Below are 15,646 nucleotides of genomic sequence, written 5' to 3'. Positions count from 1 at the left end.
TTTACCGTTTGTTAATATTTTTCTATTTCATTAAGAAGACAATTTGCCAACTTGCCTTTAAGCAAGGTGATCCTAAACTCAACTTTGATGGTCAATTAACCTGTCCGCCAAAGACAGGTTAAAAACGGGTCTGGATGAGTTTACTCCCTTTAGCACCTGGCATACTAATCATCATATTAAATGAAAGTAAAAATTTCATAATATCATACTGGAGCTAATTTTTGTATTTATTGTGGTGAATTCTAAAATGAATTTAAGTGAAGCAAATAAAAAATAATCAGAAAAATAAACGAGACGCAAACACACAGCACACAACGAGGGCTTGGAACTTGGCTCGTGGTTCGTAGTGAGGGTTTCTTTACAGTTACAGTTGCAGCACCCTAAGCAAGAAGCTAGGTCATGCTCTGAGAACTGAGAATCTTTGGTCTCTGTGATTTGTAACAACCAGCAGCATCGTTGTTGAAGAGAAGAAGAAGAGAACGATGAGTATATGGAACTACGTCGTCACAGCTCACAAACCCACCAACGTTACCCATTCTTGCGTCGGCAATTTCACCGGCCCTCAAGACCTCAATCTCATCGTCGCGTAAATTCGATACTCCACTCTCTCCTTCATTCCTAGGGTTCCTCTTCAATTCGATTCATTCCTCACTCTTCAATTGTTTTCTTCCAGGAAATGCACCCGTATCGAGATTCATTTGCTCTCTCCTCAGGGCTTGCAGGTATATTATATCCCATTTCTCTCTCTTTGCATGTTACTGTAAATTTGTAAGATGAATGTGAAATTTCTCTTTGCAGCCCATGTTAGATGTGCCCATTTATGGAAGAATTGCCACGCTTGAACTCTTTCGCCCTCATGTAAGAAACAACAAACCATCTACTTTTCTTGAATTTTTATCTAATTTTTTATTTTTTTTTCTTACACAATTGCCCCCTTGTTGCTTGTTTGGTCTTAAACAGGGTGAAACACAGGATTATCTGTTTGTTGCGACTGAAAGATACAAATTCTGTGTTCTTCAATGGGATCCCGAGACTTCTGAACTTGTTACAAGGTATGCATGAGAAGAAACCAGTTCTTGCCTTCTGAATGGACTTGCTTATGTTTTTATTTATTTATGTAGATTGGATTTAATATATGTTTTAAAAAAGATTATTCATCAATTATTGATGCTGGGGCGTCAGCTGCTTGTGAGTGCTAATCCATTTAGTTAGTTTAGGAAGCAGAAGTTCGTATGCAGTGTGTAAAAGACAGTTTCGTATCTTTGACGCAAGCATCTTTATTCGTCAAAACTGAATTGCGCATTTGTATAAGACTAACAGTGTCAATAGTCATTGAAGCAAGGCTTTCACATGTCACCATCGGCTAAAGAAATGAAATATAATAGTGTTCACGATGTGTGTTTTTTGCGTGCTTGTAGCTTATCAGCTGCTTAAACACTATGTATGGCCAGAAAATCCTGGTTCATGAGTTTTGTATCCTCTCTTAGGAGTTAGAGCCTATGAAGAAGGCAATTAGCATCCTTTTGAAAATAACCATGATCCCTTAGAATTTTAGGGTCATTTTGAAACTAGCCATGATCCCTTAGAATTTTAGCTTCCTTTCTTACTTGCTTTCATCTCCCTTCCGTAGTTTGAGCCTCACGTACTAGGCAACACTTTTACTTTCCTTAGGGTGGGATTAATGGTTGTTGGTTATTTGTTTCAATCAGTGGGTTAACCGCAAAAGCTGGGAATTTCAGTGAAGAATGAAGATTAAAGTTTTTCTTGAGATTGTCTCTGTAGAATGTATAGTGGGACGTTGGGTTAGGGTTAAATTAGGCATTGTAACTCAATACCAATGGGATTCCCAACTCATAATTTCAACTTTGGTGTACTTTTTACAATTAGAATCTTGTTTGTGTGTAAATTATAAATTGAAATGTCTAGTAAGAGGCTAAGAGCAATGTTGTTTATCTCGTTTGTTTGTTGAATTTTCTGGATTGTTGTCATCCAGGGCTATGGGGGATGTTTCTGACCGTATAGGACGTCCCACAGATAATGGACAGGTATTTAAATTGTTTCACTTCTATGTACTAATTATTCATGTGCGGTGATTGTGTTCTCACAGTTCTGATAATTTTTAACAACACCAATGCTTTTTCTAGTTTAAAGTCAAATGAATATTTTTCAGTTCATTTCAGTAGTTATACATTTCTCTTTCTGCAGATTGGCATTATCGATCCTGATTGTAGGTTGATTGGACTCCATTTGTATGATGGCTTGTTTAAAGTATGTAACTTCCTCTCATTCATTATCCTGCTAAAATATTAGATTAGAATGACAATACATTCAGGTTTTCAGCTTCATTTTAACTACTTCGATCATTCACTGTTCATTGACCTTCCAGGTTATTCCCTTCGACAATAAAGGACAACTCAAGGAAGCATTTAATATTAGGTAATCCTATTATCTTTTAATTGTCTCCACACGGAATTTTATTTACAATTTGATCTTCATTACTAGGCGTGCATAATTGTAGCAACTGAGGGTATTACCTTGATTAATTATTACCAGTATACCACAGTCCTAACTCTGTATGTATGACTATGACCTAGAACCTTTCATGTTGGATATTGTCATGTCTCTATATAACATGAGATAATTTTCATGTGTCATGCATTTGGGTCAATAATGAACTTAGATGTAGTTTTTTCGGAGAGAAAAAAAAAAGGAAGTATGTACATACTTTGATTAGCTGGTTTAATCTATGTTTAATTGAATAGATGGTTTGCAAGCCAAACTATGTACCAGTTAGATGGTTAAGATGCCTATACTCCCTTGGGCTTCATATCTCTTACCTAAAGAAATCATTTATCATGGTAGAAAAAGACCTTTTTATCAACGATGACGCTCCATTTATCAAATGTACATTGGAACTTGTTTAACAAAGCTTTAAAATCTAATGGTTATGGTGGAAATAATTCATGGATGTAAAAAGATGTAGATACTGTTCCGTTTCTTTATGTCTTTTACATCATGTCCCCTTTTACTTTGGGTAATGGCTGTGCTTGGAAAACAACTGTAGCTTTATGCTCCCCTGATATGATTGTGGCTTGTGAGTTGCTTTGTGTACAGCTTTCAGTTGCAATAGTATTTAAGAGAACATTCTTATATATATGGGTGTAAGTTATCTGTTAGTTTTTAAAATGTCAGAGTTGACCACAATGAGTTTGCTGACAAATTTGACAAATATAAACTATAAGTATAATAATTTGTGTTTCTGTTTCTGGTTTAGTTTAGTTATTAAAATTATGATGTACATTTTTTTCAGGCTTGAGGAGCTCCAAGTTTTGGATATTAAATTTCTCTTTGGTTGTTCGAAGCCAACTATTGTGGTTCTTTACCAGGTATATAATTTTATTCCACCTTTTGTTTTGGGGGTATTATTAGTTCATCAAATAGACTCTGTCTGAGCTGTTAACTTGTTTGCTGTTTTTCTTTCCTTCACTCATTTATTTTTGGGTTTGGAAGACGTAGTCAGGGAGTAGAAGTCGAGAAAACTACAACACCTATAGATTTCTTCTTATATGGATAGAAGAGCATGGGCTCTTGACTCCTGGGGAGAATTCTTGTTTCCATTTCCTTTCCACACTGCGAGAAAAATTCTTTTTAAGAATTCCATTTGGAAATCAGGCTATTCCTATCCTCTGGAGAATCTTTCTTCAAATGAGTCAAAATTTCTTTGGGCCAAATTTATTTAGAAATCTAAACCTCTCTTCATAAGATGTAAATTGCGGCAGCATTCAGTTTAAACGGTCCTTTGGTGTGTGTAGTCAGAGCAGAATGCTTTTATCTTAAAGGGTGTCTCTTTGACCCGAAATTTATTGTCGGAACGAATTATGTTTGTTTCACAAACCAATGGTGACCTGCCTTCATTTGGTCTAAAGATTTTGTTTGAATAGAAAACACTTATAAAAAAATGTCCGCACATAAGGCATGTGATCAGTATATAATAGCATGTGCTTTGTGGTTATTTTTCCCCAAAATAATTCCTTCACTTTCTAATATAGCATATAATTGATAACTAGAAGATGAAAAAAAAAATTACGGAAAGGTTCTACATGTTATAGAAATGACTGAAGAGGTAGCATTACATTGACTGTATTAGAATTGTTGATACGTGTTGAAGACAATATTTGTAGTGTTGAGGTTTTGAGACCCGCATGTCTTAGTTGTGTTGTTGTAGTTTGACTTCATGATTCGGCACATTTATATTCATGCATAACATTATCGATTCAATGTTTCTATGTTTTTATTATCTATGTAAATGTCTGCTGCATTTTCTCTATTTCCCTTACGTAATATATTTGGTTGCAAACATAACTGCTTTTAACATAACCATTTTGATGGCTTTGGTATTATATTTAAATCAATGACAGGACAACAAAGATGCTCGTCATGTGAAAACGTATGAGGTTGCTCTGAAGGATAAAGATTTTGTTGAGGGCCCATGGTCCCAGAATAACCTTGATAATGGGGCTGATTTATTGATACCAGTTCCCTCTCCTCTTTGTGGTGTGCTTATTATTGGTGAAGAAACCATAGTATACTGTAGTGCCAATGCTTTCAAAGCTATTCCAATCAGACCTGTATGTAAAAGAACTGTATCTGCTACTTCCATTTAAATCATCTGCTGTGAAATTTTAAATTTGATGAACTGTATCTATATTACAAAGTTTTTGGAGTTATCTAAATTATACCTTTTGATCTGCTTTTCAGTCAATTACAAAAGCATACGGAAGAGTTGATCCTGATGGTTCTAGATATTTACTTGGTGACCATACTGGGTTGCTTAGTCTGCTTGTAATAACCCATGAGAAAGAAAAGTAAGTGGTCACCCAATGTCTTGTTTTACTGTTGGTAATAATCCTTAGATATTAATCTTCCCTGTGCATAAATTTTTTGATTATGGTAATAATCTGTATTTTTTCTTAAAAAACCAACAATTCAGTATTATAACTGCTGAAAATTATGGTTTGTCATGTACATTTATTTTGTAGGGTTACAGGACTGAAAATTGAGCCCCTTGGGGAGACTTCCATTGCATCTACACTATCATACCTTGATAATGCATTTGTCTACATTGGTTCAAGTTATGGAGATTCTCAGGTGGGTTAATAAATTTAAACAATGTTGTATAAATTGTTATCGACTCCATATTGATATGATAGTTTTTTATCCAAAATTCCGACTCCCCTAAGTCCAACCACTTCTTTTGAACTTAGAATGACGACTCTGAATTATGCATTATTTGTATGTGAAGTAGAGTCTGCATGCTATGTCGGAAGTTGAGTAATTGCCCATGTATTGTATTGAGAATTCGAACTCTTGAAAGTTCTAGTTTGAACTTTAAAGGTAGTTCTGAAAACATGGTTTGTTTATTTAGTAAATGGCAAGATTGTCAAACTCAAGTTTAGATATACTCAATTTGTAAATTTGAAGAGACTTTTGAAATGTTACTTAAAAATATTTTATCACCCCACACATAATTTAACAGCATATATATCGCAAATATTTAGGATTTCAACTTCATGACAAACAAAATGACAATAATAAAGTGAAAACAAGTCAACAAGACAATATAAGGATGAACCGCCTCCTGTTCTTAGCTTCTTAACCAAAATCTGTATCATGTAGCTTTTGCAGTACTTGATGTATTTTCTTCACTGTTTACCCTGGTTATCTCTAGGTGTTTACTTTTACTTCCATATTCAGACATGATAACATATTAACAATTTCTGATGGATGGAATACAGCTTATAAAACTAAATGTACAGCCTGATGCAAAAGGCTCTTATGTGGATGTTTTGGAAAGGTATGTCAATTTGGGGCCAATTGTTGATTTCTGTGTGGTAGACCTTGAAAGGCAAGGCCAAGGTCAGGTTGTAACCTGCTCTGGAGCTTACAAGGATGGCTCTCTTCGTGTTGTCCGTAATGGAATAGGGATCAATGAACAGGTCAGTTCCCTTCCTATCGGCCCAGTGTGGGGCCTCTGCACCTGAGACATTTAAAAAAGATAAATTAAACTTTATCAAACAAAGCATGCTTTGTAAAATAAATACTATTTCATTGATGTAGGCATCTGTAGAACTTCAAGGTATCAAAGGAATGTGGTCACTAAGATCCTCAACAGATGATCCTTTTGACACTTTTCTGGTTGTTAGTTTCATAAGAGATACGAGAATCTTAGCAATGAACATTGAGGATGAGCTGGAAGAAATTGAGATTGAGGGATTCTGTTCTCTAGTACAGACATTGTTTTGCCATGATGCAGTTCACAATCAACTTGTACAAGTAGGTTCTGACCTTATTTTCCTGCTTTGGTGTTTTTTTTCTTTTCTTGTTGATTTCGACACCTGCATCTCTCTATCTAACTCTTCGAAAAATGGATGCTGAGAAAGCTATTCAATCTGCAGAATTGTTGTCATATGAATTTACAATCAAAATTAATTAGGCTTTCTATTTATTATGTTTTTCTACATGATTGCTTTCCTTGAAGTTTTAAATTGTTTCTCAACTAATCGAATATTAATTTAAAAAATGCACTGTTAGGATCCAATTGCAAGGTAATATTGGAACTATGCGATTCTAGTGTGGGGTTTATAAGGCCTTGTGCTCTCCACAACAGCTAGCTTTTGTGGTATGATGCTCCCAAGGTTCTTAACAATTAGTATCTGAGCCTTCCACCATGTCTCTCAACTAAAGACGAGCGGCATGGGTGGTGATGCCGGCATTGCACTGTTTGCCTGGGGACTAATCAATGGGCTAGTGCACTGCCAGTCTACGTGGGCATTGGGGCTTTAGAGCGTGGTGTGATGTTAGGATCCAATTGCAAGGAATGAGACTTGAGTCCCATATTGGAAATATAAGATTCTAGTGTGGGGTTTATAAGGCCTTGAGATATCCAACGACAATGGCTAGCCTTTGTGGTATGGTTCTCTCAAGGTTTTAACATGTATTACCCTTCCGTATTACAAATACCCATTCATTGTTTTAAACTTTTACATTAAGATTAATGGCATGTTTAATCTTGAGATCTGTACAAAAGTTACCTGGAGTGTGAACAGATGCACATATGTGTTTTCAATCTTAACAAAGTCATTTAAAAAAAAAAGTTTTATTTCCCCATATCTTTACTTACTCAAGACAGAAGACAGGACTGCTTTCTTCGTATTACTATGGTGTTTGTACATAGAGTTTTAACAGGGGTTGCTTCAAAGTGTATCCTCAGTGATTCAAGTTTATTAAGTGTGCATTTGCTTTAAATATCACTCTCCATTTTGTAATTGTGGTACTTTGAAATGAAATCAGCTTTATTAAAAGAAGATATATCATATGCACACGCAACAGACTTCATTAAGTGGGATGTGGCTCAGTTGTTGCTGCTGTCTTTGGTTTGTTTTTGTTCGGAAAATATAAGGAAGGAAATTTGGTTGAGTCTAAGGAGAACACACTGATATTAATGGGTTGTAAACTGAGTGAACCAAAAATAATCGGAATCCATTGTAATTAAAATAAACAGATTTGAAATTATGCTTTATGTTTCTTGGAGCTTCTTGTGAAAGCTTAAGTCTTGCATGCTCATTTGTAGTTTGTTTGTGTGATCTTTGTAAGTTGATTCCATAAATTAACATTCATCATTTGTACTCTTCTATGTTTCTTGTTTTTGCTTATTTATTTTGTTGAAATGGTAGCTTTCCAATCATTAGCTAATAAACCAACATAACAGGTCACCTCAAGCTCTGTGAGACTGGTCAGTTCCACAACTAGGGAGCTCCGGAATGAATGGCATGCACCAGAAGGCTATTCAATAAATGTAGCTACTGCAAATGCTACCCAGGTTTGATTCTTTTTTTTAAATGTTAATTTTAGACTATGGTGATATTTGCTTGTTGAATTTGAAACGTAGCTACTGTTAATTTTTGAATTCCCTTGAGCAATGATTTGATGGCTTTTGTAAGCATGAAGGGGAGCATTCCCTGGAGGTTTTCAAAGAGCGATATGGCTCTACTTTTCAAATGCCTTCTTCCAGTATTATTATTTACTTGGCATTTCCTTGGATTCTTCAATGATGCCTCTCACAATTAGTTTTTACTATATAGTATCAATGAAGCTATGTATAAGTTACCATTTGAGTGATTTAGCTTCAATCTATTTCATTATTTGTGCATTATGCACATTTCAGATGTTGGATTTTACTCCGCACACATTAAGTTTGTATCGAGTTGGTAATTATTGTTACACCTGGATACAGGTTTTGTTGGCCACAGGAGGTGGGCATTTAGTTTACCTCGAAATTGGAGATGGCATACTACAGGAAGTAAAGCACGCCCAACTGGAGTATGAGGTCTCATGCCTAGACATAAATCCAATTGGTGAAAACCCCAATCAGAGTCATCTAGCAGCAGTTGGAATGTGGACTGACATAAGTGTTAGAATATTTTCTCTTCCTGACCTGAATCTCATCACAAAGGAGCATTTAGGAGGAGAGATAATACCTCGATCTGTTCTTCTTTGTGCGTTTGAAGGGGTGCGCTTTCCTTGACCTATCTTTTTGTGTACTGTTTTTTTTTTTGCTTCTGCGTAGGGTTGACTAATTTATTTTTCTGAAATGCCGGAAGACCATTTGGGGTACTCATTTCCTAAATTCTACTTTTAGAATGGGTTTTTCGGATTTTACACATTTAAATGGTTTTGGGGAATAAACAAGATCAGCAACATTAATGTCTATTTTACTATTCTGCTCGAGTTACATATTTTTCTAATAATGCTCCAAGGATGAATTGACACATCTCCTAAGCTTCCATCTCATCTTTCTTAACTTCAATGGTAGTTTCCTAGTCTGAAGCTTTCTATTAAAGTGTATTGCTCATTTGCTCTTCATTTTATTCTCCAGATATCTTACTTGCTATGTGCCCTTGGTGATGGTCATCTCTTAAACTTTATGTTGAACACAAGTTCTGGCGAGTTAACAGATAGGAAAAAGGTCTCTCTTGGGACACAACCTATTACACTGCGGACTTTCTCATCCAAGAATACTACCCATGTATTTGCCGCATCTGATCGGCCAACTGTGATTTATAGTAGTAACAAAAAATTACTGTATAGTAATGTGAATCTGAAGGAAGTGAGTCACATGTGCCCTTTCAACTCTGCTGCTATTCCTGACAGGTATATTTGTCTGTTTTAGTTTGACATCCAAGAATGGTTGATTTATCATTTATATCGTATTGTTGTTTCTGGGTTTCGTACTTCGATGCAAAATCCATTATTGGCGATGGTGATGGTGATGTATTCTGCTACTCATAATTTCAACAGTTTGGCAATTGCAAAAGAAGGTGAGCTCACTATTGGCACCATTGATGACATTCAAAAACTTCATATTCGCACAATTCCACTGGGGGAGCATGCACGGCGTATCTGTCACCAGGAACAATCAAGGACTTTTGCTATTTGCAGTTTGAAATACAACCATACAAGTGCTGAAGAATCTGAAAGTCATTTTGTCCGCTTGTTAGATGACCAGACTTTTGAGTTCATATCAACTTATCCACTTGACACTTACGAGTATGGTTGCTTCATAATTAGCTGTTCCTTCTCAGATGATAATAACGTGTATTATTGCGTTGGAACAGCTTATGTATTGCCAGAGGAAAGTGAACCAACCAAGGCAAGTTGAGAAATATATATTCTTTTCAGCTTTGGTCTTGTCAAAGCCTCTGATCCTGATTTGTTGGCCTTTTCTAAACAAATGTAGGGAAGAATTCTTGTTTTTACTGTTGAAGATGGAAAGCTACAACTAATTGCTGAGAAAGAGACAAAAGGAGCTGTTTACTGCTTGAATGCGTTCAATGGTAAATTGCTTGCTGCTATTAATCAAAAAATTCAGCTGTATAAATGGGTGCTCCGGGATGATGGCACCCATGAGTTACAGTCTGAATGCGGACACCATGGACACATCCTAGCTCTATATGTGCAAACTAGAGGAGATTTCATTGTAGTTGGTGATCTGATGAAATCAATTTCCTTGTTGATCTATAAGGTAAGCCTTTAAGTGGTCTTAATGCTGAAGTTTATCTTCAAATAAATTTACTATCTTCAATGTTAACTTTTCCAACGATGCCATTTCCTTTTTATTCCCACTATTTTTTGAAAACCTGATAGAAGTCTTTGATTAGTTTCGTTAAATTTTGAACAGTTGTGATCTTATCATTGTGAATGAATAGTTAATTTTCTTGATATTTACTCCATTTTCTTTCGGAATGATAAATTGTTGCTCTTCATTATTTAAGCATGAAGAAGGTGCTATTGAGGAGAGAGCTCGTGACTACAATGCAAATTGGATGTCAGCTGTTGAAATCCTTGATGATGACGTATACCTAGGTACGGAAAATAGTTTCAATCTCTTTACAGTTCGGAAAAATAGTGAAGGTGCTACTGATGAAGAGCGGGGTCGTCTTGAAGTGATTGGTGAGTATCACCTTGGGGAATTTGTCAATCGGTTCCGGCATGGCTCCCTTGTCATGCGCTTGCCGGATTCTGATGTCGGCCAGATTCCAACTGTTATTTTCGGCACCATTAATGGCGTTATCGGGGTAATTGCCTCTCTTCCTCATGAGCAGTATGTTTTCCTGGAGAAGCTCCAGTCAAATTTGAGGAAGGTGATTAAAGGCGTTGGAGGACTGAGCCATGAGCAATGGAGGTCATTTAACAATGAGAAGAAAACTGCGGAAGCCAGAAACTTTTTGGATGGGGATTTGATTGAATCGTTTCTTGATCTTAACCGCAGTAAGATGGATGAGGTTTCCAAGGCATTGGACGTTTCTGTAGAAGAGTTATGCAAGAGAGTGGAAGAGTTGACTAGGTTGCACTGAGTTTATTATCCTCATTTGGAGCTTCTTTGTTCCTTTATTCTTTATTCTCCTTAAACTTTTACTTTCTTTTCTGTGAATGTGGGTTAAATTGACATAACTGTATGTGTCATCTTGTTTCCCCTAGTTTTGCCCTCAGTGTTGCTGAGACTTGTTTGCATTTTACATTATATGGGTCACAAATGGTGTATAATAGGTGTCATGTTCAAAGGCATTTAACTGGTCTTTCCGTTTTACCCTTTTTACAATTTTCGTAATATTTGCTTTCTGGCTGTCAGTTATGGTTGCACAAAGTAGAGGGTGAAAATCGTCTCGCTAATAGAATGGTTAGATCAACTTCTCTTTTATCCGAATCAATTTTGAAATCTATCCGAATCAATTTTGAAATCTAGAAGCTACTTACATAGGCTTCTCATCAGAATTGGTCAGAAGTTTTCAAACATGGGATGAATCTGATATCATATGTAATGTAAGGTGTAGCTTAAGTCAATGCTTATAAGTTTTGGACTTTTGGTTGAATATTTTGTAGGATTTTACTGTTAGATATGCGACAAAAGGAATGATAAATGTTATGTCAGCTAAACTAATCCCTTATGAGTCACTTGTAGATTTTTCTCTTAGCATTTTTCCATGCATGATTGAATACTTGTCAGCTTTTGAGAAGAGTCCCAACTTTCTCTCAAGTGTGCTGGACTTTGATGGTTACATTGACGATTGTAAGCTCAAGCTGTACCAGCTAAAAGAAAATATTGTTTATCTATGCTTGTTACACACTTTTAAAAGGTTTGATTGCACTTTGGGTCCAATAAGTTGACTATGGATGATTTTAGTTCCCCAATAAATTTTTGAGTAAATTTAGTCCTTCAACTTTTTAATTGTGGTAAATCAAATCCCCAGATCATTATTATTCTATTTAAATTCAAATTTTCAATTTTTAAGAAAAATATTTTCAAATTGAATTAACTTAATCACTGACGTTATTCTCAACAAAATCTATTGATCAAAATATTAAATTTCAATTAAAAATTGCAAATTTTCAGATCTTTAAACCCTAATCTCATATCCTTCAAAATTTAGACAAATTTCACTAATTTGTTTTATTATTTAACTTTAAAAAAAAATCCATCATAAACCCTAAATATTTGAAAAGAAAATTAGAATTTAATTATGTAAATGAAAAATAATAGTGGGACCAAGTTTGCTTAATTATAAAAGTGCGTGGACTTGATTAGCTCTAAAAAAATTAGGGGATTAAATTCACACATTATCTAAACTAAGGAGACAAAAAATGCAATTAAGGATTTTTCAAATATATTCATAAGGTTCAAATTATTTGTCCCATATTCTTGTTTCTTGTACTATCTTGTTGAAATACAACACACCTCAGTAAAAGAAATTCCTCATTTTTAAAAACTAGCATTTTCTCGTTTATAAAATCTTTTGCTGAAGTATTATGTTTCTGTTGGAAACAATAAGAAGACAAAAGTACATAACTTCAATGCTCTCTCAACACATGCATAACTCCCACTTAATTGTAGTTAGATCTTAAAACTTAAAACCTCCCTCGTTAACGTTCAAGAACTCGTTTGGTTTCCAATACATAAAAATGTAAGATAGTTGCAATGCTGTGCCTGTTCACATCCAATCTCAATGATCATGTTATGAGGGCACCATAACTTTTCTGGCTTGGTAAGATCCTAATTTTTCTTCTCATAACAGAAAAAGCAAGTATCCTCACACGTCATGGCAAAACTAAGCGGCATAGAGCTTTGTCTCACCCCAGTCAGGGATGTTTGCAACTTGGAGATCTGTTCATATCAATATAAAAGTGTGAATTCAGCTTGGACATAATGGAAAGTTCATCCTAATCATAAAATAAAGAGATTATGTTAAAACAACATCTCATAAATCCCTGGAAAAAGTATATCAGCTTGCAAAAGAATGCTCTTATAGGCATCTATTCAGTTTTTAGATCAAAATTTCAATTTCTACAAAGTTCGTTTTAGGCATTTTAACAAAACTTTCTTGCAGTGAAATTAAATTGTAGCTGTACATGTACCTGCGTCCATCTTAACCATGCCACTAATCTTCTAACCAGATTGAGCTGGCACCCTCATTCCAGAATCTTATCTTAACACAATATGCTCTCCCTCGCTAAGATAATAACACTGTTGATATATTTGGCTGCTGACAGATCTTCACAAGTTAAGTGGACGAAGTTGGCGCACGGTGTGATGAAAGCATCCCATCAAGGCCAGATTTCGAGAATCTCACTAAGCCAAACCACAACAACACAATGGCAAGCAAGGAGAATCAACATTGGGATACATCAGCTAGGGTTATGTAGAGGGTCATCATCTGAATCATATTCAGAAAACATAGAATCTAATTCATCATCAGAATTAAGCTGGCTAGTATTTTGAGTGATGCGAACTTCCTTTCTCGCTCCCTCCACGCAATTAGCATCTATGCGTTTTTTGTACACGCCCCTACTCCGATCGAGTAGCCCTTTCTTCAGTAGACTTGCAAATTCCTCTCTAATTTTCACAAGAGGATGTTTCTGCATTAGTTCCCGACCATTGAAGGCCTCCCTTAGAACAACTGTTTGGGTGTCACTCTTCCTGGATATGTAAAAAATACCAGGATGACGCTCGAACGCTTTAGTGAACTTCTGAGGAAGGGCCAAGGGTGTACGTAAGTTGCTAACATTCTTACGCTCGGTTTGCTTATGAAGTGTGAGGTGAAGGAGCTCATGAAAGACTCCAACGACCCTCTTCTCAGATACATCAGTACGAGGATCCAAATGCGATGCATTGGTGTAAGGCGAAGTATAGGGAAGTTTCTGCCACTCTTTCAACCACTCCATGCACTTTCTCTTCAAACCAAAACCCCTTGTGAAACTAACTGGAAATGCTAAGGATCCGTTTTTTATGTCTTCTTCATTTTGTTGCAGAGAAATATTCTTCTGTAACTCTGAGATGGCAAGCTCGTCATCCCAAAATAACAATTTCAAGCCAGCACGATCATCAGGGAGCCGAACGAAAGAGAACCTTTCGGGGTGATTCGGAACAAAAGAATGCTGGTAATCATACGGTAAACCCAAGTCCCATTTCAACTGGTCAATGGTTTGCAGTGGAAGGATCCTATCTCTTGTGAGCATGAGCAATTTGCATAGCCTGTCCCTGAGTTCCAACCGATTTTGCTCAAGTATGCTGACTTCCTCACGGTGGAGCTTCAACGCTTCAGGACTCAAGCCGAAACACGGGACAGGAGTGCCTCCACTATCATGAAAAAAGGACTCAGTAAAAATATTAGGATACCTTCTGATAAAAGTGGAGAGCTTAAGGTCATGGGGAAGACCAAGTTGTCCGCGATGTCGAGAAAGATGGTATATGGGAACGCAGCATTCAGAAGAAGAATAAATGAGTGAAACAAGGATTCCAGCTGCCTTAAGATCCCTCTCACCAGCAACAGCAGCATCCAGTGTCCTATCTTTCACCCATTTCAACTTTATGTTCACCAGACTAAACTTCTGCTGGTAAATGTATTCTTGTTGACAACCATGAAGGAACCCGCAATTTCTCGCAGTTCCAAATAACCAACGAAACATCACACAAAATAGTTATGGATCGCATAACCAGCACAGGTTGATGCCCTTTTGTCCTTGTAGGTACCAGAATCCACACTTTGCTTCAAAAAATGCTACTGCAGATATCAGATGTGGTTTCAAGAAAATTTAATCAAAGTAAGAAACATTCTCCCCTTACTCAATACAAAATCAGATCTAAAAGCAATATCCCAGGACCACAAATGTAATCACAGAATTATGAGCTAATCATCAAGGTACCATTGAATTTCAAAAACAAACTATTCCTCCCATCATCACAATCAACCTTATAACATCATATAAGTGAATGCCATCTTATTTTCTTTATAAAACAGAACATGTCAAAATTCTTGTACTTGTATACAGAAATAAACGATGACTACTGCAATCAAAACTGAGAATTTAAACTACAATGGCAGAAAATTTCTATGTTAAATATACAATCATAATTTTTCATATTCCACAAAATGTAAATGAGCAGGACATGATTATTGATAAACGAAGAACGAAAATGAGCTTCTTTACACTATGTAGTGATAGAAAGGAAGCATTGAAGCTAGCACGAATAGCTTTAGCATCAAATCAAAAGGAAAAGCATCGCAATTAAGATAAAAAATGAAGGTACCTGAAACTAACTGAGAATCATTGGGAGCTTGAACTCAAAGATTGGAGAATCACACTGCCCATGTGCTACACCATCACTGTTGTCAGCTGCTTCATCGGTACGAGGATTGGATTGGGTTTGCTCTCGTCTCTGTTTCGTTAGGATTTAGGTTTGTTTAAAAATATCTAAAAAAATATATATTAAAAAACAACTTATGGGTTGTTTTGGACATGTAGGCAGCTGATGTGACGTGATGTTTAGATTGAGGATGAAGATAAATTAATTAATGCATTGAGACTTATATGATATTTTTCGTTTTCCTATGAGCACATCAATCCAACTTTGATGTATAGCAAGAAAACTTTGAGTTTTGAAGAAGTTGCTATAAAATTATTTATGAAGAAATAATCATGAAAAGTGAGGATAACACTTTATCAAGATCAGCGTTGATAGCTAGAGGTAAGTCTTATGAGAATAAAAGCTTTGAAAAGAATATATGATACTGCTAGCGTATTCAAGATATAG

At 35.9% G+C, this 15,646-nt stretch overlaps 2 protein-coding genes across 5 annotated transcripts; one reads left to right on the top strand and one right to left on the bottom strand.

Annotated features, from left to right (window-relative positions):
• Window positions 1–284: 284 nt before the first annotated feature.
• LOC130710372 (DNA damage-binding protein 1a) lies at window positions 285–11,146 on the top strand. Its single transcript, XM_057559605.1, has 19 exons — window positions 285–586; window positions 674–722; window positions 799–858; window positions 961–1,052; window positions 1,994–2,045; window positions 2,206–2,268; window positions 2,387–2,436; window positions 3,311–3,386; window positions 4,419–4,628; window positions 4,759–4,865; window positions 5,040–5,148; window positions 5,796–5,996; window positions 6,118–6,333; window positions 7,769–7,879; window positions 8,294–8,569; window positions 8,936–9,210; window positions 9,358–9,709; window positions 9,797–10,081; window positions 10,332–11,146. The coding sequence occupies exons 1-19, from the start codon at window positions 483–485 to the stop codon at window positions 10,911–10,913; spliced, it is 3,270 nt and encodes a 1,089-aa protein (XP_057415588.1). The 5' UTR covers window positions 285–482; the 3' UTR covers window positions 10,914–11,146.
• Window positions 11,147–12,385: 1,239 nt separating this feature from the next.
• Window positions 12,386–15,327, bottom strand: LOC130714674 (protein WHAT'S THIS FACTOR 9, mitochondrial). 4 transcript variants are annotated; one of them, XR_009011379.1, is made up of 3 exons: window positions 15,143–15,327; window positions 12,970–14,600; window positions 12,386–12,718 (listed from the first exon to the last, which is right to left on the bottom strand). XR_009011379.1 is itself a non-coding variant. In XM_057564597.1 (2 exons), the coding sequence occupies exon 2, from the start codon at window positions 14,518–14,520 to the stop codon at window positions 13,240–13,242; it is 1,281 nt and encodes a 426-aa protein (XP_057420580.1). In that variant the 5' UTR covers window positions 14,521–14,615; window positions 15,143–15,323; the 3' UTR covers window positions 12,837–13,239. The 4 variants fall into 4 exon arrangements, 1 of the variants encoding a protein (XP_057420580.1); XR_009011378.1 differs by having other exon boundaries at window positions 12,970–14,612; window positions 15,143–15,326; XR_009011377.1 differs by having other exon boundaries at window positions 12,970–14,615; window positions 15,143–15,323.
• Window positions 15,328–15,646: the final 319 nt, after the last annotated feature.

Source organism: Lotus japonicus, chromosome 4, assembly GCF_012489685.1.
Source record: "Lotus japonicus ecotype B-129 chromosome 4, LjGifu_v1.2".
In the NCBI taxonomy this organism is placed as follows: domain Eukaryota; kingdom Viridiplantae; phylum Streptophyta; class Magnoliopsida; order Fabales; family Fabaceae; genus Lotus; species Lotus japonicus.
This window is presented reverse-complemented; position numbering and strand designations above follow the sequence as displayed.

Coding starts and splice junctions, on each gene's coding strand:
- LOC130710372 (XM_057559605.1), top strand. CDS start 483: ATGAGTATATGGAACTACGTCGTCACAGCTCACAAACCCACCAACGTT. Junction 3,387..4,418: donor CTATTGTGGTTCTTTACCAG/GTATATAATTTT, acceptor AATCAATGACAG/GACAACAAAGATGCTCGTCA. Junction 10,082..10,331: donor TTTCCTTGTTGATCTATAAG/GTAAGCCTTTAA, acceptor TCATTATTTAAG/CATGAAGAAGGTGCTATTGA.
- LOC130714674 (XM_057564597.1), bottom strand. CDS start 14,520: ATGTTTCGTTGGTTATTTGGAACTGCGAGAAATTGCGGGTTCCTTCAT.